The 22986-nt window shown below is 34.4% G+C and overlaps 1 protein-coding gene across 1 annotated transcript in view; it reads left to right on the top strand.

Annotated features, from left to right (window-relative positions):
- LOC119830985 (protein kinase C, brain isozyme) overlaps positions 1-22986 on the top strand; it is a 141019-nt gene that overhangs the window by 108045 nt on the left and 9988 nt on the right. Inside the window, exons 2-5 of the mRNA XM_038354181.1 lie at positions 14119-14150; positions 15016-15098; positions 20143-20254; positions 22609-22737. Of these exons, the coding sequence (XP_038210109.1) occupies positions 14119-14150; positions 15016-15098; positions 20143-20254; positions 22609-22737 (356 nt within the window). The remainder of the gene's footprint in view (positions 1-14118; positions 14151-15015; positions 15099-20142; positions 20255-22608; positions 22738-22986) is intronic.

Genomic DNA, 22986 nt, shown 5'->3' with positions numbered 1-22986 from the left:
AATATGTTGGTTATATTTTTATGCTTTGCTCTTATTTTACGATTGAACCGATTGCAATGAAATTTGGTATGTAGACAACTCGACAACTGGAATAACATATAGGCAACTTTTTATCCCGATATTGCTACGGGATACGGACTTACGCGGGTGAAACCGCGGGGCGCAGCTAGTAGCCAATAAATGTACGATAAGAATGGAGAAAATTTCAACTATTTGATTTGTGTTTTTCACTGAGGGTGGATATGCTCGTATTGAGGATATATGGGAATTGTTAAGCTAGTGATTCAATAGTTTAGTAACTTATAATTACCTTGTCCAGTGTTTCCTGACATTTCTATATTAAGTGTAGAAATATGAATATAGTTTCGTATGCATAAGTGTACGCATAGTTTAGTTTAGTGAGTATTTATATTTAAATAGAAATATAAAAGAAAAACTCAAACAAAACCGATAAATTTAGACACAGGTGGCAGCTACGCTATTAAATACTCAGTTTACTTTTCCGTCTAATATTCCAGAAACTATAAAGGAATAGTTCAAAAGACGCTTTATACAGCGACGCCTAACGTCTGCTATGGACAGATTCCTCCAAGAATTTATTAAACTCTGACAGTCAAATCAAAATTCTAGGAGTGATTAAGGCGGAAAAACTTCGTCCGAGTTTCATCGAGAAAGTTCTAATATTCAGTGAAAAAGCCCAACTAGTGGCGAACGATCAGTTCTCATCTGGTAATTAATTAGATTGGAGGGAGCAGGGAATTTGATTTTAATGTTAACCGACGTTCTCAAAACTAAGGAGATTCTCAATTGAAAATTAAATCCATGTCGTTGTAAATGACTTATGAAATAATAAGTAGGTAGATACGCTCAATATAAACAAAAAAAGCACACCATCTTTCAAGGCTGCATAAATGGTTATATCCATTGTATACAAAGTTGAAAAAACAACGCTAAACTGAAAATTATTGCTGCTGTATTCATTGCTTCATATTTATCAAGATATAGCGATAAGGAGCGACAATGTATGCTCATACGTTATACATGTACACGAGAGTTGAAAGTTTTACGACGCACGCGGGAACAAATGCAGCAAGCTACACGTGTAAATGGAATCAGTCGCTGTCACACGCGGAGCGCTGTATAAATGTTAATCCTGGATGGAACACGATTCAGAGATATTTCCCGAGTTTAGGGTTGACGGATTTGTTTTTTAACGCAGTAAATCAGGACAAAATCTATCACAAATTGCCATTGTTTTGAATAAAACATGTGTTATTGAGTAATAGTACTCTTTGGTTATAGATGTTGAGTTCTTACACTTTAAGGATAGGTAAATACATTTTTTACTTTGTAGTTGTGAGTTTCAATATTATAATAAATACAATAAAAACTATTGCTACTATATTACTACTAAGTTTCTTTGTTTTCATTTGTAGATATTGAGAATATAATACTAACTCTTTATATTTTATGAAAGGGCATTTTTGTCTCACAAAGGCGAATAGAGATTATATTACAATTTGAATTGAGTAGCCTAGATAAAATGAGTTTCTGCAATAAAAACTAACAGTTGACAACCCTAGATAAAGCCACTGTCGTCTTTGTTTATTGTTAGTCTTTGTATCATACTGGCGAGTATCCGTGATGTGGAGAGCATTTATTTAATGTATTCTGCTTCGAGATAAAATGTTGCACGTGCTGTAGGTACCTACTCTACTTTCCTGTTGGGACGCGATGTCCTCTCGTTTTATTTTATTGAAACGAATGGACACTGTTTACTTTTCTATCAAACGGAATTGGAAAATATGCATGTGTTGTAGACCGATCGCATGCGTGAGCTTGTGTGGTTTGCTAGATAGTGGAGGGTGAAGCTTTTTTTACGTTTGTGTAACAATTTATTTAATAATCGGTTTATGAACTAGGCCCTTTTATCAAAGTCGAAGTACTGGTAATTATCACAATGTAATTAATTTATCCTACATTTCTGCCTTTGAACATATTTGTATACGCTTTATATACTCCAGTTCATATGAAACCAAAGTGAGTAGAGGGACGCTTTTTTCTACGGAATTCTGTCAAACTATTTTCCTTTTTCATTAAGTTAAAAATACGTTTAATTACACGATAACTCACCCCATTAAGGACAGCGCAGTTTGGAAAGTTCCCCGGGGTGTTCAACAGAACGGAGTGTCGTCCTGGTATTGACAAGGTATCTAAATGGAAATGAGGACATTTTTGAAAGGTATCCCGGGGAACTGCCGGCCTCTCCATCGCGATCGTTGTATTGTATGTAGATAACCCATTTAGTCAGTGACGGCGGGAAAATGAATTCCATATTTGATTCATTCTGAATTGAGACTATTCGAGTTCATTGGTTCATTCGTGTTTGAACTGAACTGAAATTGAACGGTGCAGCTAGAATTATATAAATTAACCTCATCCAATTAATTAGTAACGTAAGTGAATTACTCCAGCTACCTAATTTAAATTATGCCTACATAATGTTTATTGAAAAGTTATAAGTATGGCTTCTCAGAGATTACAGGATCGAGGGAATCCTTCAATAGCCTAATAATTGCTTTGGTTAAATAGCTTGGTATTGTGTTTGCCCTCACAAAATTACATCAAGCGTCCTTGGATGTTGTTAGCGATAAGCGAGTCTCAATTAAAGCTTTGTATTGTCTCAGCGTGGACTAAATTTCATTATTGTAAATTAGTTTTGGCGGACATTTGCATGAATATTGTTTTGTAGAAATTATTAAGTGTACTTACTAGCTTTCCGCCCGCGGCTTCGTCCGCGTATACGCATAGTTACATTGGAATTTCCAGGATCCTTTCCCATCCTACGTCCTTTTTCAGATTTCAACCTCTATACCAAACTATATTTTAAATAAATTCAGCAATTACGGCTATTTGATAATTTTTATACATGAAAGACACAAATTTGTCGTTCCCACAAGGAAAATTGCGTATCGATACCACATCGCTACAAAAAGCAGCCGACCTTGGAAAACGAAACGTACAAAAGAAATTTGAACGTGTCAAGACCCGACGTGACCTACCCCATATCTCAGCGGTATTCGGCGCTAAGCCGACGTAATGCTTAGCGAGCGATTCCCAGCGTCGTTCGTTAAAATATCCTCGCGTTCACACCAGTAGTACTGAAGTACAGTCGTGTAGAGAATTCGCTGAACGATCCTCAGAGACGCGAGAGACGGTGGAGGGTTTAATTAAATATTTGAGACCACTTCTCTCCCCAACCAGCCAGGCTGGTAATAAGTCGAGTAATGATATGCGATAAGTTTGCGAAGAATGTTGAGACACGAGTGTACTTGGTTTATGAAGCATGTAATTACGCGTTTCATTCATACTTGTTTAATTAGAAATGTATTTCTACGAGATGGATTTCTTTCAGATGAAATTGTTACTTTAAATGTATGAGTATAATCTATACTGATGAAACTTTACATTTATATTGCCGTGTTATATGATTTTGTCGTTCTTATAACTCATTAGTTAAAAGTATTTTAGTAACATTAAATAACTGTCATTGGCGGTGTGTTGCAGTCTTTACAATGAAGTAGAAATTTATGAGGTTCATAATAAACAGCCAAGTTTTATGAAATGTTGTATCAGCAGAGTTAATTTGTCCAAAACCTTATAGCTCTAATTTGAATTTCCATTTGTTTTGCTTTCCAGAAACAATCAGGCTTCGCAACGAAACTTATCTTATAAGTGCGTTCTATCGTAAACATTATTGAAAGGTTTATTAAACTTACCAATAAATACATTATTGACACGATGTCTTTACAAAGCAATCGTATAGACTAAAAGCGTACTCAGCTCTTACACAAGGAATGGTTGAAATCCAGTTGACGCTAAGTACGTCTAACGATGTAGCCGGATTTCTGATTGCGGCGGCGGACCCCCCAGCGCCCACGCCTGCGATATACTGAGTCTCATTGCTCGGTGATTGGTATTGTATGTCGGGAAATCGCCTCTAGTTCTTTTGAGTTTATCGTAAATGGCAACACTGAGGGAGACTGTTGAGACTGGTGGTGATTATTGGCTATGATGTTACTAGTGTATTTTTAGTAGTCGATAATGTTTTATCCTAAAGGATAGGAAAAGATAATTTTTCTAACATTTTTGGGGATTTAAATGCTATAAAATTATCATAGCAATAGCTAAGTCGTGGTGAGTGAAGAAGGTTTCTTTATCTATTTATATATTAAACTGTGAATATAAGAAAAACTAGCACATGCTGTGGTAATCATTATGTGTGAACCGAATAATATTTTATCCCAGTTTACATTAGTCACTTGAAAAATGTCTGGTTCTTCTTGCTTGAAAACAAATAAACATCCGTTTAATCATTGGACACATACACCTTTCAAAGATATTCATTCACATCCAGTGTTAGCGCTAATATTCGTATTGTTGCCGCGTCTATCGCATTCGTAAAGTTTGTCCCGAAGCGACACAACCGGGTGCCGTTCACGACGCGTCATTTAACAGTAATGCAGACAGGGTGAAGGATGGGCGACGGGTGGGAAACAATTTAGAAAGGGGAATAATGTACACTTCGGCGGTTTAAGTGAAAAATTCGTCTATGTTTGTAGATGGAGGCGGGTGGAATAGTACTGCCTGTCTACATCTACATCTACGCTAATGTTATGAAGAGGAATGTTATGAAGAATTTGTCTTGCTTGTTTATTTGTCTGTTTGTTTGTTTGTAATGTATAAACACAAATACTTCTGCACCGATTTAAATAATTCTTTCACCTTTAAAAAGCTGCAACTTCACTGAGTGATATAGGCTATATCTGTAGCACGGGCATAGCCGGGGCGAACAGCTAGTTACTGCATAGTTGTAGAACTTTATATTGTCTTATATTATAAACATGATGTGTGAGTGGGTATTGAGTACTTTGATTTGGTTTTATATGATTTTTTGTTATTCGAATAAGGGTTATTGTTGAAATTAACTTCTTTTCGAATCCACATATTTGAAGCGAGTTATCGGACAGAAATTGTATAGGAAAATCTTCCTATACATCGAGAGAACATTTAACGATTAACTCATTCGCTACTAAGAAAGTAAATTCAAAGGGTATTACATAAAGCATATTACTAAACGCAATGTTCTCAAAAGCAAACGTTAATATTGGAAACCTTTTGGTCTCTGCTTTAATATTGGTCTATAGAGACGTGAATAGCTTCGTTTTAGCACTAAACTGGCTTTGATAGCGATTTCATATCGTTATCGGAATGATTATTTGCTATTGGTAATGATCCAGTTATATTGAATTTGTTTAAAAGTGCATATTATATGTATGTGGTGTTGCATTAAGAATTGTACATTCTTATTTCCTCATTGTGAAAAATAATAGCTTCGTATACTATAAAATAACAGTATACAACTGGAGATTTTGTTTGTTATCTCAGGAACAACTGGACCGATTTTAAAATTTCTTTCACCGATGAATATGTCGTGATCCTTATGTGGGTGTATATGTACCATGTATGCTACAAAAGAAGAATGTGAATTAGATTTATAATTTTTTTAAGTAATCGTCAATAAGGTATTTATTACTTGCAAAATTACTTAACTAGAAATATCAACTAGGATAAGTATATCAGTCCAGCCATAAACGCTTTAGTTTAATAAAAAAAAATCGTTTATACGTCTTATTTGGCTATAATCCAATAAGCTTATTCAGATAATCAACTTGCTCTTGTATAGATTAAACTAGCTACGCGTAAGTCCGTATACCGTAGCAATGTCGGGATATAAAGTTGCCTCTATGTTATTCCAGTTTTCCAGCTGTCTACATACCAAATTTCATTGCAATCGGTTCAGTAATTTTTGCTTGAAAGAGTTACAAACACACACACATCTTTCCAAACTTTCGCATTTATAATATTAGTAGGATGTTCATATGGAAATCATTTCATTCTGTGATCCTTATCAGTATTATTTTTTTTTATCGCCTAGCAAGTAAACGAGCAGGCGGGTCACCTGATGGAAAGTGACGCCCGCCGCCCATGAACACTTGCGATGTTAGGGGCATCGCGAATGTGTTGCCGGTCTTTGAGAAAAATGAACTAATGAAGTTATTAGATTGTTACCGATCATTGATAACTGTGCAAAGTTTGAAGAAAATCCGTCCGTTTGAAGTAGATCAAAAATCAGTTGTATACATACAGGTGAAGCAAATAAAACCATGTTAAATAGTAATGTTTGTTTAGCATACCACAGGTTAAATTCGTTGTGATAAGCGCTCTTTTGCATCTCGACACGGTATTTCGGAAAATTGCATTCCTTCCTTTAGCTGCATTGTGCATCAAAGAGTTGCGAAAAAAAAGTAGTGCCCTACGGCTTTGACATTTTGCCGGCCAATATTCGTGAGAGACGAACAATAAGTCAAAAATAAGGCTGGCATAACACAGTCGGAATGTGTGTCTGAATTCAGATTCTGAATTCACAATCTGATTTATGTTACCGCACACATGTCCTATATTTGTGATAAAAAAACTTAACATAATGCGAAAGTTTGTAAGGATGTTTGTGTGTTTGTTGCTCTTTCAGGCAAAAACTACTAAACCGTTTGCAATGAAGTTTAGTACGTAGATAGCTGGACAACTGGAATAACATATAGGCTTTTTATCCCGATATTCCTACGGAATACGGACTTACGCGGGTGAAATCGCGGGGCACAGCTAGTAGTTATTATAAATTTCTTATTTTTTATTAATGTTTCTAGCGTGTATGTAATTTTAAAAGGTATGTAATGAGAAATTTTGAAAGAATAGAAAAAATTTGATCAATGCTATAAAACTAAAAATTAAAGGTATGTAATGTTTTTCAACTGTAATATCGTATACGCCTTAAATTTTGAGCAATGGATTTTATGACTTAAGTGTAAATTAGTGAGATAATAATTGTGTAACTGTTAATGTTTCTTATAGAAAATAAACAAATAAAAACGAAATTATAATTGTAACTAAAACTATAAATATACATTAAACGAAAGAAGCTATTTTCTCACGACTTATTCAATTGTAAACAAACAATGTCATTTCAAAAGATTCTCCTTGTAAAATTGTGTTTTGGGACTGGGCCGGAAATATATATTAGTATAGCGATCTATTTTATTTTTTGCGTTGATACAATTTTCAAAAAACAATTTTAACAATGTTAGCAGGTCAATAAATTATTTACTGTATGCCAAATTACAGTCACAATGAAAACACCTTAAAAATGATGTCGCACGAAAATAATTTACACGTATAGTTAATGAGGTATCTGAAACAAATGGGGATTTATCGCGTGGCCTCTGCCAAGACGTCTGCGTGTTGGAAATGCATTCAAATGTGTACTTTATTGTAGATGATTATAGATTAAATTGCAATTTCGAATCCCGTACGTGTCGCTTGTGATAGCACTATTAGAATTGTGAGGTAATTTTCTTGTATTGCAGTATTTTCAACTAATATATTTATTCATTCAAATACGCTTCATTCAGAAGCGCTTTTGAACCTTCAAAACCATTTTAAGATTGTTTGATTTACAATCATTTGAGAACATTTCCTTTAGGCATTATATATATATATATATATATATATATATATATATATATATATATATATATATATATATATATATATATATATATATATATATATATATATATATATATATATATAATGCCTTATGCCATGCCCTATAATATATATATATATATACATATATATAGCATTAGATAGTAACCTCAAGAGGCCATGTGTCGCTGCTGGGACATCTCCTACGTTATGGGTTTAAGCAATAACCAATGTGAGTTGGCAAAACTTAAGTTTCTTGGACTTGCTTATGGTGGATAATGTGGAATAAATTAAATTAACTGTAGATTTAATCATTGCTAATACACTAGGCCCCCACGGCCGCTAATAATCTGTATATGCTATGTTATTACTTGTCGTCTCGATCTGTAATATATATTTAAATTAGTAAATTAACGTTATTTATTTATAGAGAACACTTATTTCTATTTTATTTAAATTATGCCGTAATTCATCATTCATGACTCAATTGTGTGTGTGTGTGTGACATTTTGATAAAATTTATTTATTTTACATGCATACATATAGGAAAGAAAATCTAGTACTATTAATCCTAAAGCGTACTGTACTGGTACATATATAGCCTATGTCACTCAGTGAAATTGCAACTTTCGAATCGTGATAGAATTTTTGAAATCGGTCTAGCGGTTTTTGCATTAAAACGTTACAGACTTTATTAAGTTTCCTCTTTACGATATTATTGTAGATTGTCGTGTTAATTTAGTTTTGTATTTCACCACGGGTCAAGCGGGGGGGCGGAGGGGCGGGATGAGCGTTTATTCTTTACTGGCCACTTTGTATCAACCATTATCTCGCGATCGCAGTATCCAGATTTAAATTTTAATATTACCGAGAAATTATCGGAATAGTGTAACAATTGGACGTTCGCCAAACGCGCCGGTGTTAATAATGTCGACTAATATTATTATACTTGGCGATTTTATTAATAATAGCGCTTGAACAATGCGCGGTAATTCTATGGGACATCCGGCGACATTGATATGTAGCTATGAGCTGGGGGATTGGTTGTTTGTAGCAGTCACATGGACGTGTGGACCGTGCAATGATTAGTAGATATTTGTAATGTGTTTGATTTTACGCGAGTATTATATATTTCGAAATTAAAAACTTTTTAACGGATTTTAAACGCGATTTATTCATTATATTATTAACCCGACGTTTCGAACACTTTACAGCGAGCGTGGTCACGGGGAGACTCTCGGAGACTTTTAATTTCTAAAAGTTTTTTTTTTTTAATATTTTGTCGTTTGATCTTAGTTATGACATGGTGGCGTGTATCTTTAATAGATGGGATGGAGCAGATTTGTTATTGATAAACTTTGTAGTACACTTGCTTCTATGAAAGAACTTGTCTTCTATGAATGACAATTGAATTTTTGGAAGTAACACCTGGGTAGAAACGCTTTCCGTATGATGCTTATATGCTGCTCATACTTGACTTGAAATGAACTCTTTATAATATTATGTAAAATAGAAACAACAAGCCAAAAGGCAAGAAATAACCTGTTGAACGCTAATTTATTTTATACTCCATCAGGATTTTGATTTCATCTCGATTGAACCGATAATGCGCTCCACCTACCCAAAACGCATAATAATAAACCCTAAAATATAAAATATATACTGGCTGCGCCCCGCGGTTTCACACGCGTATGTCCGTATCCCGTAGGAATATCGGTATAAAAAGTTGCCTGTATGTTATTCCAGTTGTCCAGCTGTCTACGTACCGAATTTCATTGCAATCGGTTCAGTAGTCTTTGTGTGAAAGAGCGACAAATACACTTTCGTTACAAACTTTCGCATTTATAATATTAGTAGGATAGGATATAATAATTTTTATTGCAGCAATCGATAAACGTTCACAATTACATTTCAAATTCAGTCCGAAGCGTTCGATTCGCGTTGCGAGCAGTAGGACAAAAGCTTCATACAAATTTGCGAAACAAAATGGCCGTTCCGCGGCCACAATACACGAAAGTTAACAACAAAATGTGAAGTAGATTTTCGATGTATCGCTGTTTCTACATTGATTTGGCCCGCGGCTGTACTCGCCCGCCTCTATCAACACGGAGTTATGTATAAAAATATATATTTATTTTGTAAAACTGGTGCTGTTAGTGCATCGAAACAATAGCTTTTGTCAACGCTATTGTGGTTTCGTCACAAATGAATATAGAGAGATGAATGATGCTGTTTTTATTCGTTTTATTCGGTTCTATATTAAATGTCATCATCATCATCATCAGCCCTTATATGTTCCCACTGCTGGGACACAGGCCTCCTATGAGGGTTCAGGCCATAATCCACCACGCTGGCCAAGTGCGGGTTGGCAGATGTCACATGTCGTCGAACTTTCGATTCTCGGACATACCGGTTTCCTCACGATGTTTTCCTTCACCGTTTTAAGCAGTGGTAATGTTATCTACATGTGCAGATAAATTGAAAAATCAATTTATTTCCTGCACGCTCGCCCAGTCTCGAACCCCGACTTATCAATTTTGAAGTCCGAGGTTCCCACCACTGAGCCACCACTGCTTTTTATTAAATGTATTAAGCAGATATTATCAAAGGAATGGTGTATTTCTATTATATAGTCTTTATATTGGTATCATCATAATTTGTGTGCTTATTTTTGTGTCAAAAATATTAATATACGGTAATCCTCGTATGCTGATGTTACGAGTATGAGATGACGTATTTTTATAAAATTGTATCTTAATATAATAAGGGAAATCCGCACCTTATTTATTAAATCAATAATATGAATATCTAATATATAAAATTCTCGTGTCACAGTTTTCGTTGCCATACTCCTCCGAAACGGCTTGACCGATTCTTATGCAATTTTGTGTGCATATCGGGTATGTTTGAGAATCGGCTAACATCTATTTTTCATACCTCTAAATGATCAGAGTAAGGCAGAACAGCGTTTGCCGGGTGCAGCTAGTAGTGTTATAATATTAGTATAGATCAGAATTTGAAGTAGTACTACATTTATAAATCACATAAATAAAATGTTCCTAGTGCATTTTAAATTATAGCAAAAAAAAATTTAAAGAAAACTTTTCATAATTGAATCCCCATAGCCCACCCAGGCATTAAATAATTCCCTCTTAGTACAAAACTAAGCATTCGTCTGTAGCTATTTTTTATATAATAAAATAAAAAAAGACGTAACTCGACCCGACTCCATTTATATTCCGTTTGATATTAATTTCTCGTACTGTCCCCGGGGAAGTCTTATGTTTTCGTGTCTTGATATTTTCATCGTGAGCCGCTGCTACATTGTAAAGGTTAAGGGATGTTTAATTTTGGATTCTAATTAGAGGAATGTAATGGAATTCGCTTAATCAGATGTAGCTACGAGGTTTTGATTATATTTTTGACTAGATGGTAACCATGTTTATTAAAATACTAGCTGCGCCCCGCGGTTTCACCCATCTAAGTCCGTATCCCGTAGAAATATCGGGATAAAAAGTTGCCTATATGATATTCCAGTTGTCCAGGTACCCACGTACCAAATATCATTGCAATCGGTTCAGTAGTTGTTGCGTGAAAGAGCAACAAACACGCACATCCTTACAAACTTTCGCATTTATAATATTAGTAGGATAATCCTATTAAGTAGGATTATAGTAGGATAGTAGGAAGATGCTATTGTTAGATGTATAAAATACCTGCGGTCCGCCTCGGCTTCGCCCGTGGTACTAATCCCACGGTGAAAGAATTTTTGGAATCGGAAATTCCTTAGCATAGAGCGTTCAAATAAACAAACTCTTAATATTATGCATCTCAATCGTATATATGACGTGTCACTTTGTTTGTCCGTGATACGTGATACTCCTAAACTTCTCAACCGATTATAATTAAATCTACACACCATGTGCAATTTGATACAACATAAAAGATCATCATCATCATCATCAGCCCATATATGTTCCCACTGCTGAACCTCTTCTCTACAAGAACGTTATTCACAATAATATTTTTTATGATAATCTTATTTACTTTATGATATACTAACATATTCGCAATTTTATATAAATAATAGAATATTCTAGTATGAGACGGTGCACAGTAGCATTATTGAATAAAAATATGTATTGTATGTATTGTATGTATTGAATTTACAATGCAGAATATTTTAATAACGACTGTATTGATCGTTAATAGAACTTATTTTTAATAAATATTTGAATATAAACTGATATCCCTGCTATATTGGAAATGCAAAAGTAACTCTGTCTGTTTATCTGTCGCTTTTACACGCATAAACTGCTGAACCGATTTGAATGAATCTTAGTACCGCGTAATCTTAAGACCTGAGAGATGTAGAATGGGAGGTTATATCCTGGAGCTGGTGGGACGCGTGATGGTAAGCGCAACCACTGCCCATGAACATTTAGAGAGGCATAAGGTCCATTGCCGACCTTACGCCACTACAAATGGATTGCCGACTTTTTGGGAAGGGATTAAGAAAGAATTGGCGAAATTAATGAAGGAAAAGACTGGCAAGGATAAGGAAAAGGATATGGGCCTCCGGCTCCCCCACTCACCGAACGAAACACAGCAGAATGCTATTTCACGCCGGTCTTCTGTGGGAGTGTGGTACTTCCCCGGTGCGAGCTGGCCCAATTCGTGCCGAAGCGTGCTCGACTACCACAAACAATAATAATAATAATAAGGCAGGTGCCATAGTTCCCAATAGTTCCTTATACCGTTCCATTTAACATACCATTCCATAGCCCAGATATTAAATGTCCATATTTTGCAATAGTCCTACATCGGCCGCGAACTGCCCAGGGCTGTAGCTCTATAGTGCAGTCATGGGCAGGCTGCGGCTGGTGTCCCACAACACATTAAATTCTCTAAAGTGCCTCTGCGTGTTGGATCTGTGTCCCCACGTAAGCCTTCCAAAATACCGGGTGCTTTCCTTCTGGAGGTACCCGAGTATTATGGAAATAATAATAATAATAAAACAATATTCAATAAAATATCTTCACACATAAAATGTGCATACTTCGTTTGTACCATCAGCCAAATTGTCAAATGAAAACGGAGACTATAAATATATGCCAATTTGATGTATTCAAAGTATCATGAGACGCGGTAGAGCAGGTAACGAGGAATTGAAGTGAGTTATAAATTACATTCCATCTACTGGGGATTTGGTTCTATGCCAGCGTGTCCCGTACTATGAGAACTCGAATGAGACTCGTGTGAAACTCGATTTTGTATGGAACACTCATATGGAATTAAATGATTGTAGCGGCGGCCGCAGATTCTATTATGCCGTTAGAAAGCTTTTGATACAATATCGTGTTACTATAATTTGTATAATATTTTATGGAAAATTATAATAAAAATTAACAAATTAAATAGTAAATACCATTCTGTGCTATGATGATGATAGTAAATTGATTTGACGTGAAATTAAATATTGATAAAAATCTAATAATTTTAAACTAATGTATTTTAAACTAATAAAACAAAAACTTAATGTATTTGATTGTAGTTTTTATCGATATTCCAAACAGCGAAAAAAGCTAAAATCATTATATTATTATCGGATCATTATAATAATATGAAACGAGAACCGACGGTAGGGGAGGCCAGGATTTTTCATGCATCTTATTATAAATGTCTTGAGGTAAATTCATTTCGAATGAAATATATTTTGCAGAGATGTCGTTTCAATTCACTGCAACGCATATTCAATTTGTGCTGCAGGAATAGATTGAATCTATTCTCAATTTATTTTGTAATATCGTTTATCCATTTATACTTATGATAATATACGTATGTGTGTATGTCTGTATGTATATAATATGTATGTATTTATATACCATCATCAAATTTTTCTAAATTGCCTTATTTTTGCTCACCTTCTATTTTATATATTCTTTTTTTTTCCTTTTACTTTAAGGGTTGCCTGGTAGAGATACCTAACGATAAGGCCACCTTTTGCTTATTTAATATTTAATTTCATTTCGCTTCATAATATAAGGCTGAAGGGTTTGTTTGTTTGTGTGCACGCGTTTATCTCAAAGACAACTGAAGCGATTTAAAAATTCTTTCACCGTTGGATATGTAGGCATGCGATCTCTGAGTGGTTAACCTTGTCGTTTATTTTGATTGAGTTTTGTAAATAAATAATAATTTTGTTCAACTTTTGACATGGTTTCTTTTAAAAGACGCGGGTTCGAATCCTGAAAAAAAATTGCAAAGTTTCTCTCGATAAAATTAAGAGAATTTAAAAGATGTTAAAATATATAGGACATTTAAATTTGAATATTATAAGTGGTTGTTTGTTATCCTTATTATGCACGTATTATTGGATTTTGCTCATTCATTATAAATTATTTGAATTATCTCATCAAACTTTATTTAACCTTGCAAAACATAATGTTTAAAACATTGTCTAATATATATTGAATGTAAAATTATACTGACGATATTTTTTCATTGTTTCAGGGGTTTCGGCAAACAAGGCTTCCAGTGCCAAGGTGAGCTTGATTTATTTGTTATAGCTTAACTAGGAAACTACCATAAGTAATACAATGTTCTCAAACTCTTTTGCTTGTTAGCTTTTGACACAACGGCCATTTAATTTTCGCGGGATAACTTTTAGACCACAGTGACACCAAGTTCTATTGAATTCCGCTACGTTAAAAAAATTGCTTCGGAATATTTAATTTTTAGTTTTATAGCATTGAAATGCTTTATATGTCGAGAGGCTAGGCGTTGCTACGGTATGGAAAAAAGACGCGGATTCGAATCCCGCCCCATGATCGATTTTTTTTCAATTCTTTCTCAATTTCTCACTGCTTCAGAATATGTTCCTATGAATACAAGAGTGAAAGAGTATAATATTACTACCCTTGTATGGTAATAGAATTTGGTTTTTAACACCAATAACTCAATATTTATGTGGGTGACGTTACTGCGCTAACATTATGTTTTCTATGATCTGAAACGACTTTTATGTATGAGGAATCGTATAGTGCCAATTGTTGACTATATAAAGCTTGGAAAGCAGATGTCTGTCCTCTCATAAATGTCGTTATTATTGGGCAAATTAAAAACGGGGCTACGCAACGATTTAAATCTAAAAAAATAAATAAATATCGAGCATTAGTACTATTAATTAAATATATCAGCTTAACCTAACTTATGTAATAAGTATCTGTGTATTTTGTCGCAACCTGTCGTATTTATTTATGAAATTGGTGAAATTTTCCTAAATTCAAGTCATTCAATATTTTCTGACAAGGACCCGAGGACCCCTTAAGCTCGAGGGCCCCGGGGGCACTGTCCCGTCTAGCACCTACCAAGCTGGGCCTTTGACTAACCAGCCAATTCTATTTACAGTGTGCAGTTTCGTAGTGCACAAGCGATGCCACGAATATGTCACCTTCACGTGTCCCGGGGCGGACAAGGGAGCGGATTCCGACGTGAGTAACCGTGCTTTAGTGTTATATGATATAAAATTGTATTTGTTTGTTTGTCATCACCATGCCTTCACGTCGCAACGGAACGATTATATTATATAAAATTAGTATCTGGTGATAGGCTGAATATTGGGAATTTCTTTCGGCTGTGCGAAGCCGCGGGCTACAGATTGTTGTATATATACGATATGAAATTTAATGACTTTATTTTAGACTTAAATGTCTAGGGTTAGGGTTTCAAATAAATACGCACATCATCATTTATTGTTGATTTCTATTGATTTGGTTGCTAGGATAACGAATACATTAGATGAAGCTTTCTAAGAGCAGTGCAGTAATTGTGAAAAAAAAGTGCAAAATGCAAGTTAATTATGTTTTGTAAAATATATGGCATTGTCTGGAATGTATGGAACTTTTCAAAGAACATATACGGAAAAACATGAAAGAGGAAAAGGTTTCGCATTTAAAATAAAGCATTTTAAACGTTGATATTTGTATATGCCTATTGTGGATAACAGAACTTATTTAATTTTATACGTACTAAAATTTTTAATATAAAATTATATATTATTTGGTACATTTTCACTGTTCAAATGCTGAAGGAATGTTCAAATCTGTGGCATTTTTTGCCAAGAAAGTATAAATCGCAGGGACTGAAATAATTTTGTTATAAATCTTTGGAATGAATTTTTGTATAATTCGTCTCGTTGCTCCGATACAGGCTAGCCTAGCGTGGGTATGGGTGATGTTGTTTGGGTGGTTGTTAAACGCAGTGTGAACCCAAGTGTATGGAATTGTACAGAATCATGTGGCTATTGAATAAATATATTTTACATTTTTCAATTGGATGTTTTGGAAATATTTGATCCGTTTAGAAATTAAAAACTTTTTAACGGATTCTAAACGCGATTTATTCATTACATTATTAACCTGACGTTTCGAACACTTACACTGAGCGTGGTCACGGGGAGACTTAAAACACAAGAAAATACTAATATTTGATCCGGTTCATGAAAATTTGCGTCTGTCTGTCTACTAGAACCTAATTGGTATTCTATCATTGAACTTGGCAACATTTTTCATTCTCTATAGGTATATTCGTTTTATGCTCGGCGGGAGAAAATGTCAATATATTAACTTGCTTTTTATCGAAGTGCGGTAGTAAATGAAATTAAACGTTAAAATAATGGCATGCTTTTATGACGCAACTTGCTTGACCATTGATTTTATCGAACAGAATGAATTTATGGATTTAGTTTTATTATTATCTTTCAATAGACTTCAAATCAACCAAAGTTGACTGGATACATATACACATACATAGTAAACATATAATCTCGAGGAATAATGTCTAAATTTTCCAATTTAACAAAATACCCAACGACTCTTGTATAACAAAGAAACGAAATAATGAAAAACGCTGGCGCCTGGCGGGCCTGTTCCCGTGCGCGGGAACCCAGTTTCAATATTAATATAATTATAATAGTAGTAGTAGTTGAAAGCAAGCATTTAACCTACTAGAGAAAACCTACTTACCTACATTTTATTAATCTAAAAAGGTTTCATTCTTTATTGCAATATAAGAAATGTTAATATAACTTCATTAAACGATATCATAAATCCGACATTATTCTTGCATAATTCTTTATAACGGATCTATAAGCTACAAGCTGGAACCTGTGGCTTCACTCGCGTGGCAACTGGCTAATATGTAGCTTATGTGTTAATCCATTCTATAATCACCAAATAGAAAGAAAGAAGAAAGAAAAATAAAGAGTAATAAAGATCCATATATTTTTACAAACTTTCACGTTTATAATAGTAGGATAATATGACTACAATGCTCGTGGAATAAAATCAAATTGTTATTCAATAGAGGAACTTTCTGGAACGACGTCTAATGCGCTTTTGTTTGCAATTCTGAGATATATTACGAAAATGTTTTGTTTATTTTGCGAGACTTTAGAGTAATATAATATTCATATACTCGTATAATAAAATTAATTGAGGTTACTTGATGGTACAGTGGATGTGAACTAGATGAAGTATGTGGATTCAATGGTTTGTTATCTAGATTAAAAGGCCTATATGTTATTTCAAACTATGATCATTGTGCAATAAATCATCTGTTACTAAATCAAAGACAAATTGGGAATCAGGCGTTTTTGAGTAAAAGGATAATAAATATAATCACGTCCGTCAAACATTCGCGAAACTACAGCAAACAATGAATGTATGATATGTCTGCGATCTAAAGACACATTTCAAATCCAAGATGGCCGCCACCACAGTACGCGATCGGAGTTATATATTAATTTAGAAAATTAACCTATTCAGAAACCATTTGCTACACGATCTGACAAGATGTCGATACTGTTAAATTTTAATTTAGAAGATTCTTTAAACCGCCATTAAAATATCGAATTAAAATAATCTTTGAATTACGACCGACGGAGTAAAATATAATATTAAATATCGTAAAATTCATAATGCCAATAAATAACAATATCCAATCTGAAATTTTATCCGAATTTCGCAAATTTCAAAAGAGTAATTGCTGAACATCAATCTTGTTTTTGTATCGCGGTAACATTACCTACTCTAAATTGAACGAAAATTTATTTCGCGGAATTAATGAGAGATTCTTAATAAGGATCGCCGACTGGAGCAATATTTTTATTGTTGAGTTTAATTTCAATATAAAATATAAGAATGCTGAAACGAAAGGAGAGGCTATGTTGAAATTTGAAACCGCGAAACGTTTGGAATCTGTGTAGCTATTTGTGAATCGGACATAACTGAATTATGGTTATGTTTTTCTTTAGTCTTCTTTTTGGATATTAAATGTACAAAAGTTTAGTTTTGTGTAAATATATAACAATACAAAAAGCAATCAATTAAAGATGCAAAGTACAAACATAGTTCGGTGGTAAATTACCATTTTATTTTTTCACATGCATCAAAACACACTTGAATATTATGTAATTTTTCAATCTATCGTCTTGAATTGTCATCAACTTGACGCTTTAGATCTTAATGGAAATAACAATGTACCACCTAGTACTTTCTTGTGTTTGATTTTACGCGAGTATTCTACATTTAGAAATTAAAAACTTTTTAATTTTTGTATGACCTTCAAGACATATAACATCTCAGTCGCCCCGTGATCACGCTCGCTGTAAAGTGTTCGAAACGTCGGGTTAATTGTATAATGAATAAATCGCGTTTAAAATCCGTTAAAAAGTTTTTAATTTCTAAATGTACCATTTAATTAAAACATTCAAAGAAACAAATAAAAATCATAATTATATCACTAAAGTATTAACTCCATTTAAAGGCAAGGTAAGCCCCCATAATATATTCGAGCCACGAATTGACACCTCCGAGTAATTCGCGCCAAACTTTATCGGAAACAATCAAAAAGTTTTAATGGTAGCGGTGAAAAAATGCGAGGTTAATCTGCGAAAGAATTTGGCCGTCCCCGTATAATCTGTGGATGCTGCGATGAGATGAAATGCTCTTTGTGCACGGTATATGGAACTAATCTCGAGCGATAAAAGTTTGCAACGGAAGCAATTTTGATAGAATTAAAGTTACGAGATAGGGAATTTTTGGCCAGCAAAGTGTTGTGGATTATTTGGTATGTTATTACACTGGTATGTTATTAGTTGAAAGTTCCAGAATAGATTGATGTTGGACATCTCAAAAGGCAACGCCGTCATATTTTATGTAAAAAAGTTAAAATGACTAACTTAAGACTAACACCAAAGGAGGGTAAAATTTGCGATTTTCGAGCGCATGTACTTACATCTGTGTGTGATCTATGACAATTTTTTTGGTACGCCCTGCAGCTGAAAGTTTGGACGGATTTTAAGTTTTGTGGTGTCGTTGTAATCATTAGAATTGTGATGCCGGCAGTCTATATGAGTCTACTATATAAATAGACAAAATATCACCTGAAAATTGAAAACGGGAGAGGAGGGGCGAGATTAATAGCAATATGTATGTCTAAAGAAGATACCACGACAAAAAGCTAAAATATTGCAGTGGCGTTTTTTTTCATAATCATCATTCTTGTTTTAATCCGTAGTAGGTACAGTAATTTCGTTTGAATTGTTGTCTTTACCTTTGTTTTAATGTTATATGTATTTTATGAGTATTGAATTACCTAATAAAGCTAAATTAGGAACAGGGTTGAGGATCAAGTTCAACGGCCATAACATAGCATCTGTTGTAGAAATACTGGCATGGTTAAATTTATACAGAAATGTGTATACTTATTGTGTGTATACCCTTTTCATACAATAAAAATCACATGTAAATAGATGTTAAAACTAACCGTCCTTTTACCCACGAGGCGGGGACATGTGATTTCAATTTATTCATAGGCACTTTGTATTTTTGTCGTTCTTTTATATTTTTGTATAAGAATTTCGTATCAAAAACAAAATAAACAAAATATTATGTTGAGATTCGATTTTGTTGAATGTACCAGATAGTACTTACGTCCAAGTCTAGGGTCTATAATTTCGTTTAAGGATCCTTGGTAAAAATCCTTCAAGTGTTATGTTTATCGTGTGTCGGGCCCGTTTATGGACCATAAAGGTTTTATTCCCAAAAACAGGATGTTGTACATTCACTTTTATGGCGCCTATTGCCTTGGTTATGATTGCGTAGGGATTTACTGGAGCAAAATAGCTAAGTTTCTAACTAAATTTTAACATAACAAAAAATTAAATTAAATTTTACAGGGAAAATATTGGGTATTATATGTTATATTGCTGTACGATAGTATATAAAGCTGTTCTTTACTTGTATTTTATCAATAGATTTAATACATATTTATAATAATATGTGTTTCGATGCAGTAGTCACTAAGTAAAATGTCTTTTTATATTTCTAAGGTATGATGAAATAATGTTACTTTAATGTTTTTGAGGAAACAAACGCAATAGCAACATTGAAGCGGACCGGATAAAATATCGCAGATTCATGTGTCGGTCGTATTCTAAATTAAACCAGGATCATTTTATATGTACCACCGCAGGACACTCGTACCAGGCACAACTTCCGTTCCTGCACTTACTCGTCGCCAACCTTCTGCGACCACTGCGGCTCGCTGCTGTACGGGCTCATCCACCAGGGCCTGAAGTGTCAAGGTACTCCGGGCCAACGCTTCGCCTTTAACGCTTCCCTTCGCATTTGCAGCTCGCTGGTGCCGTCTATGCTAATCTTCTCTAGCTACTAAGTCTTTTCTATCATCTGTCAGCTTGTTTTCATTGTTCTTATTTTCCAAAGGCCGCGTACGCCCCCCACAAATGGAACAATTGGACGTTTCTAGCTCCCACGTTTTGCGACCACTGTGGCTCGATGCTACACGGTCTAGCGCACCAGGGATATAAGTGTGGAGGTATACGAGGGTGTTAGTTTGAAACGCATACTGATTGAATGTCGAAGGACTTGCCGAACACCAATCGATGTTTAGATGTCTGGGCCTGGGCGCATTCAAAGTTGAAAGCACTGACTTGAAACTAAAGTAACCCGTTGGAAAACCTTTAGATTTTGAAATCCGCTTGCACGAATATTGAAATAACAAAGGTGACTCCACCGTTTCTTGATATCAAATTAAACTGTCAGAGGCATCGAGGATCCCGCTGTTCCGTTGGATAAATTAAATTACTTTTGTCTTATCGCTTCATATTTCGTGCCTCATTCAATTTTAATTTATTTCATTTAGTTATTTTCCACGATTGTCTTTCACTGCTCCCGCTTGCGTAATTGTCTGAGTAATTGATTGTGTTTAATGTTTCTTGATTTACTAACTCCCTCTGCTACGCTGCATCTGCTATTTGACAAGTCTAATCCTATTAAAGTATCAAACATTATAGACTAATGTTAAACCATTAGATATCATTGAGTTCGATTGATTTATTATCCTTTTCAACTACTCAAAATTGAAAATTAAAATGCCATGGCAAATTAAAATTGTGATCAATTTTTAATGCTTGCCAAATAGCAGTTTCAAGATAACCCTTGCACGCTTCCAGTCTAGATTTCACTTTGTGTAAGCTTATATTGGATTAGCTGTGAAATACTTAATACGTACGTACGGAATATTTCGTTAATACTGTCATGGTATTTCCTAATGGACAACAGTGTAATGGATCGTACGGGATAAATTATGCGCCGACAGCCGCGCTCTGAGATCAAATTCGAATGCATGTGCATGATAGCTATGTTTAATTTAATCGAGAAATATTATATTATATATTTTATAAGAGATTTCACTTAATACTTTAGCGATCATGTGTTTTTTGATTTATTTGTGTCGCTATTTATTCATTATTAGGGATATATCGGATACTTTAAGCAAATTCGGTCACGTTTATTTTAAAAGTAGTGTGTGTTTAACCAAATAGAGAAGGCATTGATCATAGGGAAATGATTTACATCATCTCGTATTCCTAATATCCTTCACAGTGTCTTGATTGGCTTATGCCTTTTTGAAATTCTTATGTTGCATTGGATTTAAATCATTATCCATTATCATTGATATGAAGGTTAGAAAAAGGAAGTAAGACCAATTAATTAAGGTAAAGATTATAAGCAAACTGCTCTCAAAACGAAAAGTTCGAAACCTGTACCACGAAAACGCAACGGCGCAAAAGAGCTAAGGATGACGTTGACTGAATATTTATTCACTATTGCAATTCGAAGGTATCTTCGGAAACGGTCAAATGGCTTACATTATTTATCACATCCTCTTGGTCGCAATATGCTACGGTTTCCTTATGATTAGCGTGAGATTAGAATCTTAACTCTATTGAAAAAAAGAGCCCTGCGAACGAACAAATTTTCTCTTATTTCATGTCTTTATATATTTCAATTTATGTCTTAATACATTAACTTCCTACATGTGAAGTGAAGAAATTGCTTCTGATTTTCTTTAGATCGTTAATGATATAAGGAAATTTAATCCAAGGCACGAACGCTTTTTCGCTATAAATACACTTTAGCACTTTCACATAGAAATGCATCATTAGCAAATGCACTGCGCACACTAAAAGCTAGTTTTTGTATAACGTAAATCACATTGAATGACCTAGATATTTTCTAATTTACTGTTAATCGTGAGGTTTTTAAATAGGTATTGTTGCACGGTAATTAAAGATTTTTAGAATCTGATTAATCGGAAATAATTGTATATAATCGGATTTAAAGTAATGAAATGTTTTCAGCACTATAATTGATTTATTTATAATGTCCGTATTATATATCGTTTAAAATTAATAATGAACGGTGAACATTTAAAAATATAATTATCAACAGGTTTAGATGACATATGAGATAAACGAAGTACGGAGCAAAAGTATTCCCATATGCCATTTTAACTTTTTAGATTTAATTCTATGCCTGTCTTGGCGTCTATATGGCCAATAAAACGAGAAATATTTATATAATACACATATTAAAACATTACATACACAAATTACTAATTAATAATAAAAAACAGCATGCGATATGAACGTGCACAAACGCTGCGAGGAGTCGGTGCCCAATCTCTGCGGCTGCGATCACACGGAGCGGCGCGGGCGCATCCAGCTCACCGTCTCGTGCGTTGGCAACAAGCTCACTGTTGTCGGTGAGTTGTTTTTACATATATTATTATCTAAAAATGACAAAACTAGATACTTTTATAGACGGGAGGGGGAGGTGGGGGGCATACAATGTTTGATATCGATTTATGTAGCCTGGGTAGTAAGAATGTATCAACATCAAAATTGTGAAGGAAAAATTTGCACACGGTGTTGGTTAGGAAAGTATCTGAGTACTTTATGGCACAATGTTAAACAATATTTTATAATAAACTAGCTGCACCCGGCAAACGCTG

Source organism: Zerene cesonia, chromosome 12 (assembly GCF_012273895.1).
Source record: "Zerene cesonia ecotype Mississippi chromosome 12, Zerene_cesonia_1.1, whole genome shotgun sequence".
Taxonomy (NCBI): Eukaryota; Metazoa; Arthropoda; class Insecta; order Lepidoptera; family Pieridae; genus Zerene; species Zerene cesonia.
This window is presented reverse-complemented; position numbering and strand designations above follow the sequence as displayed.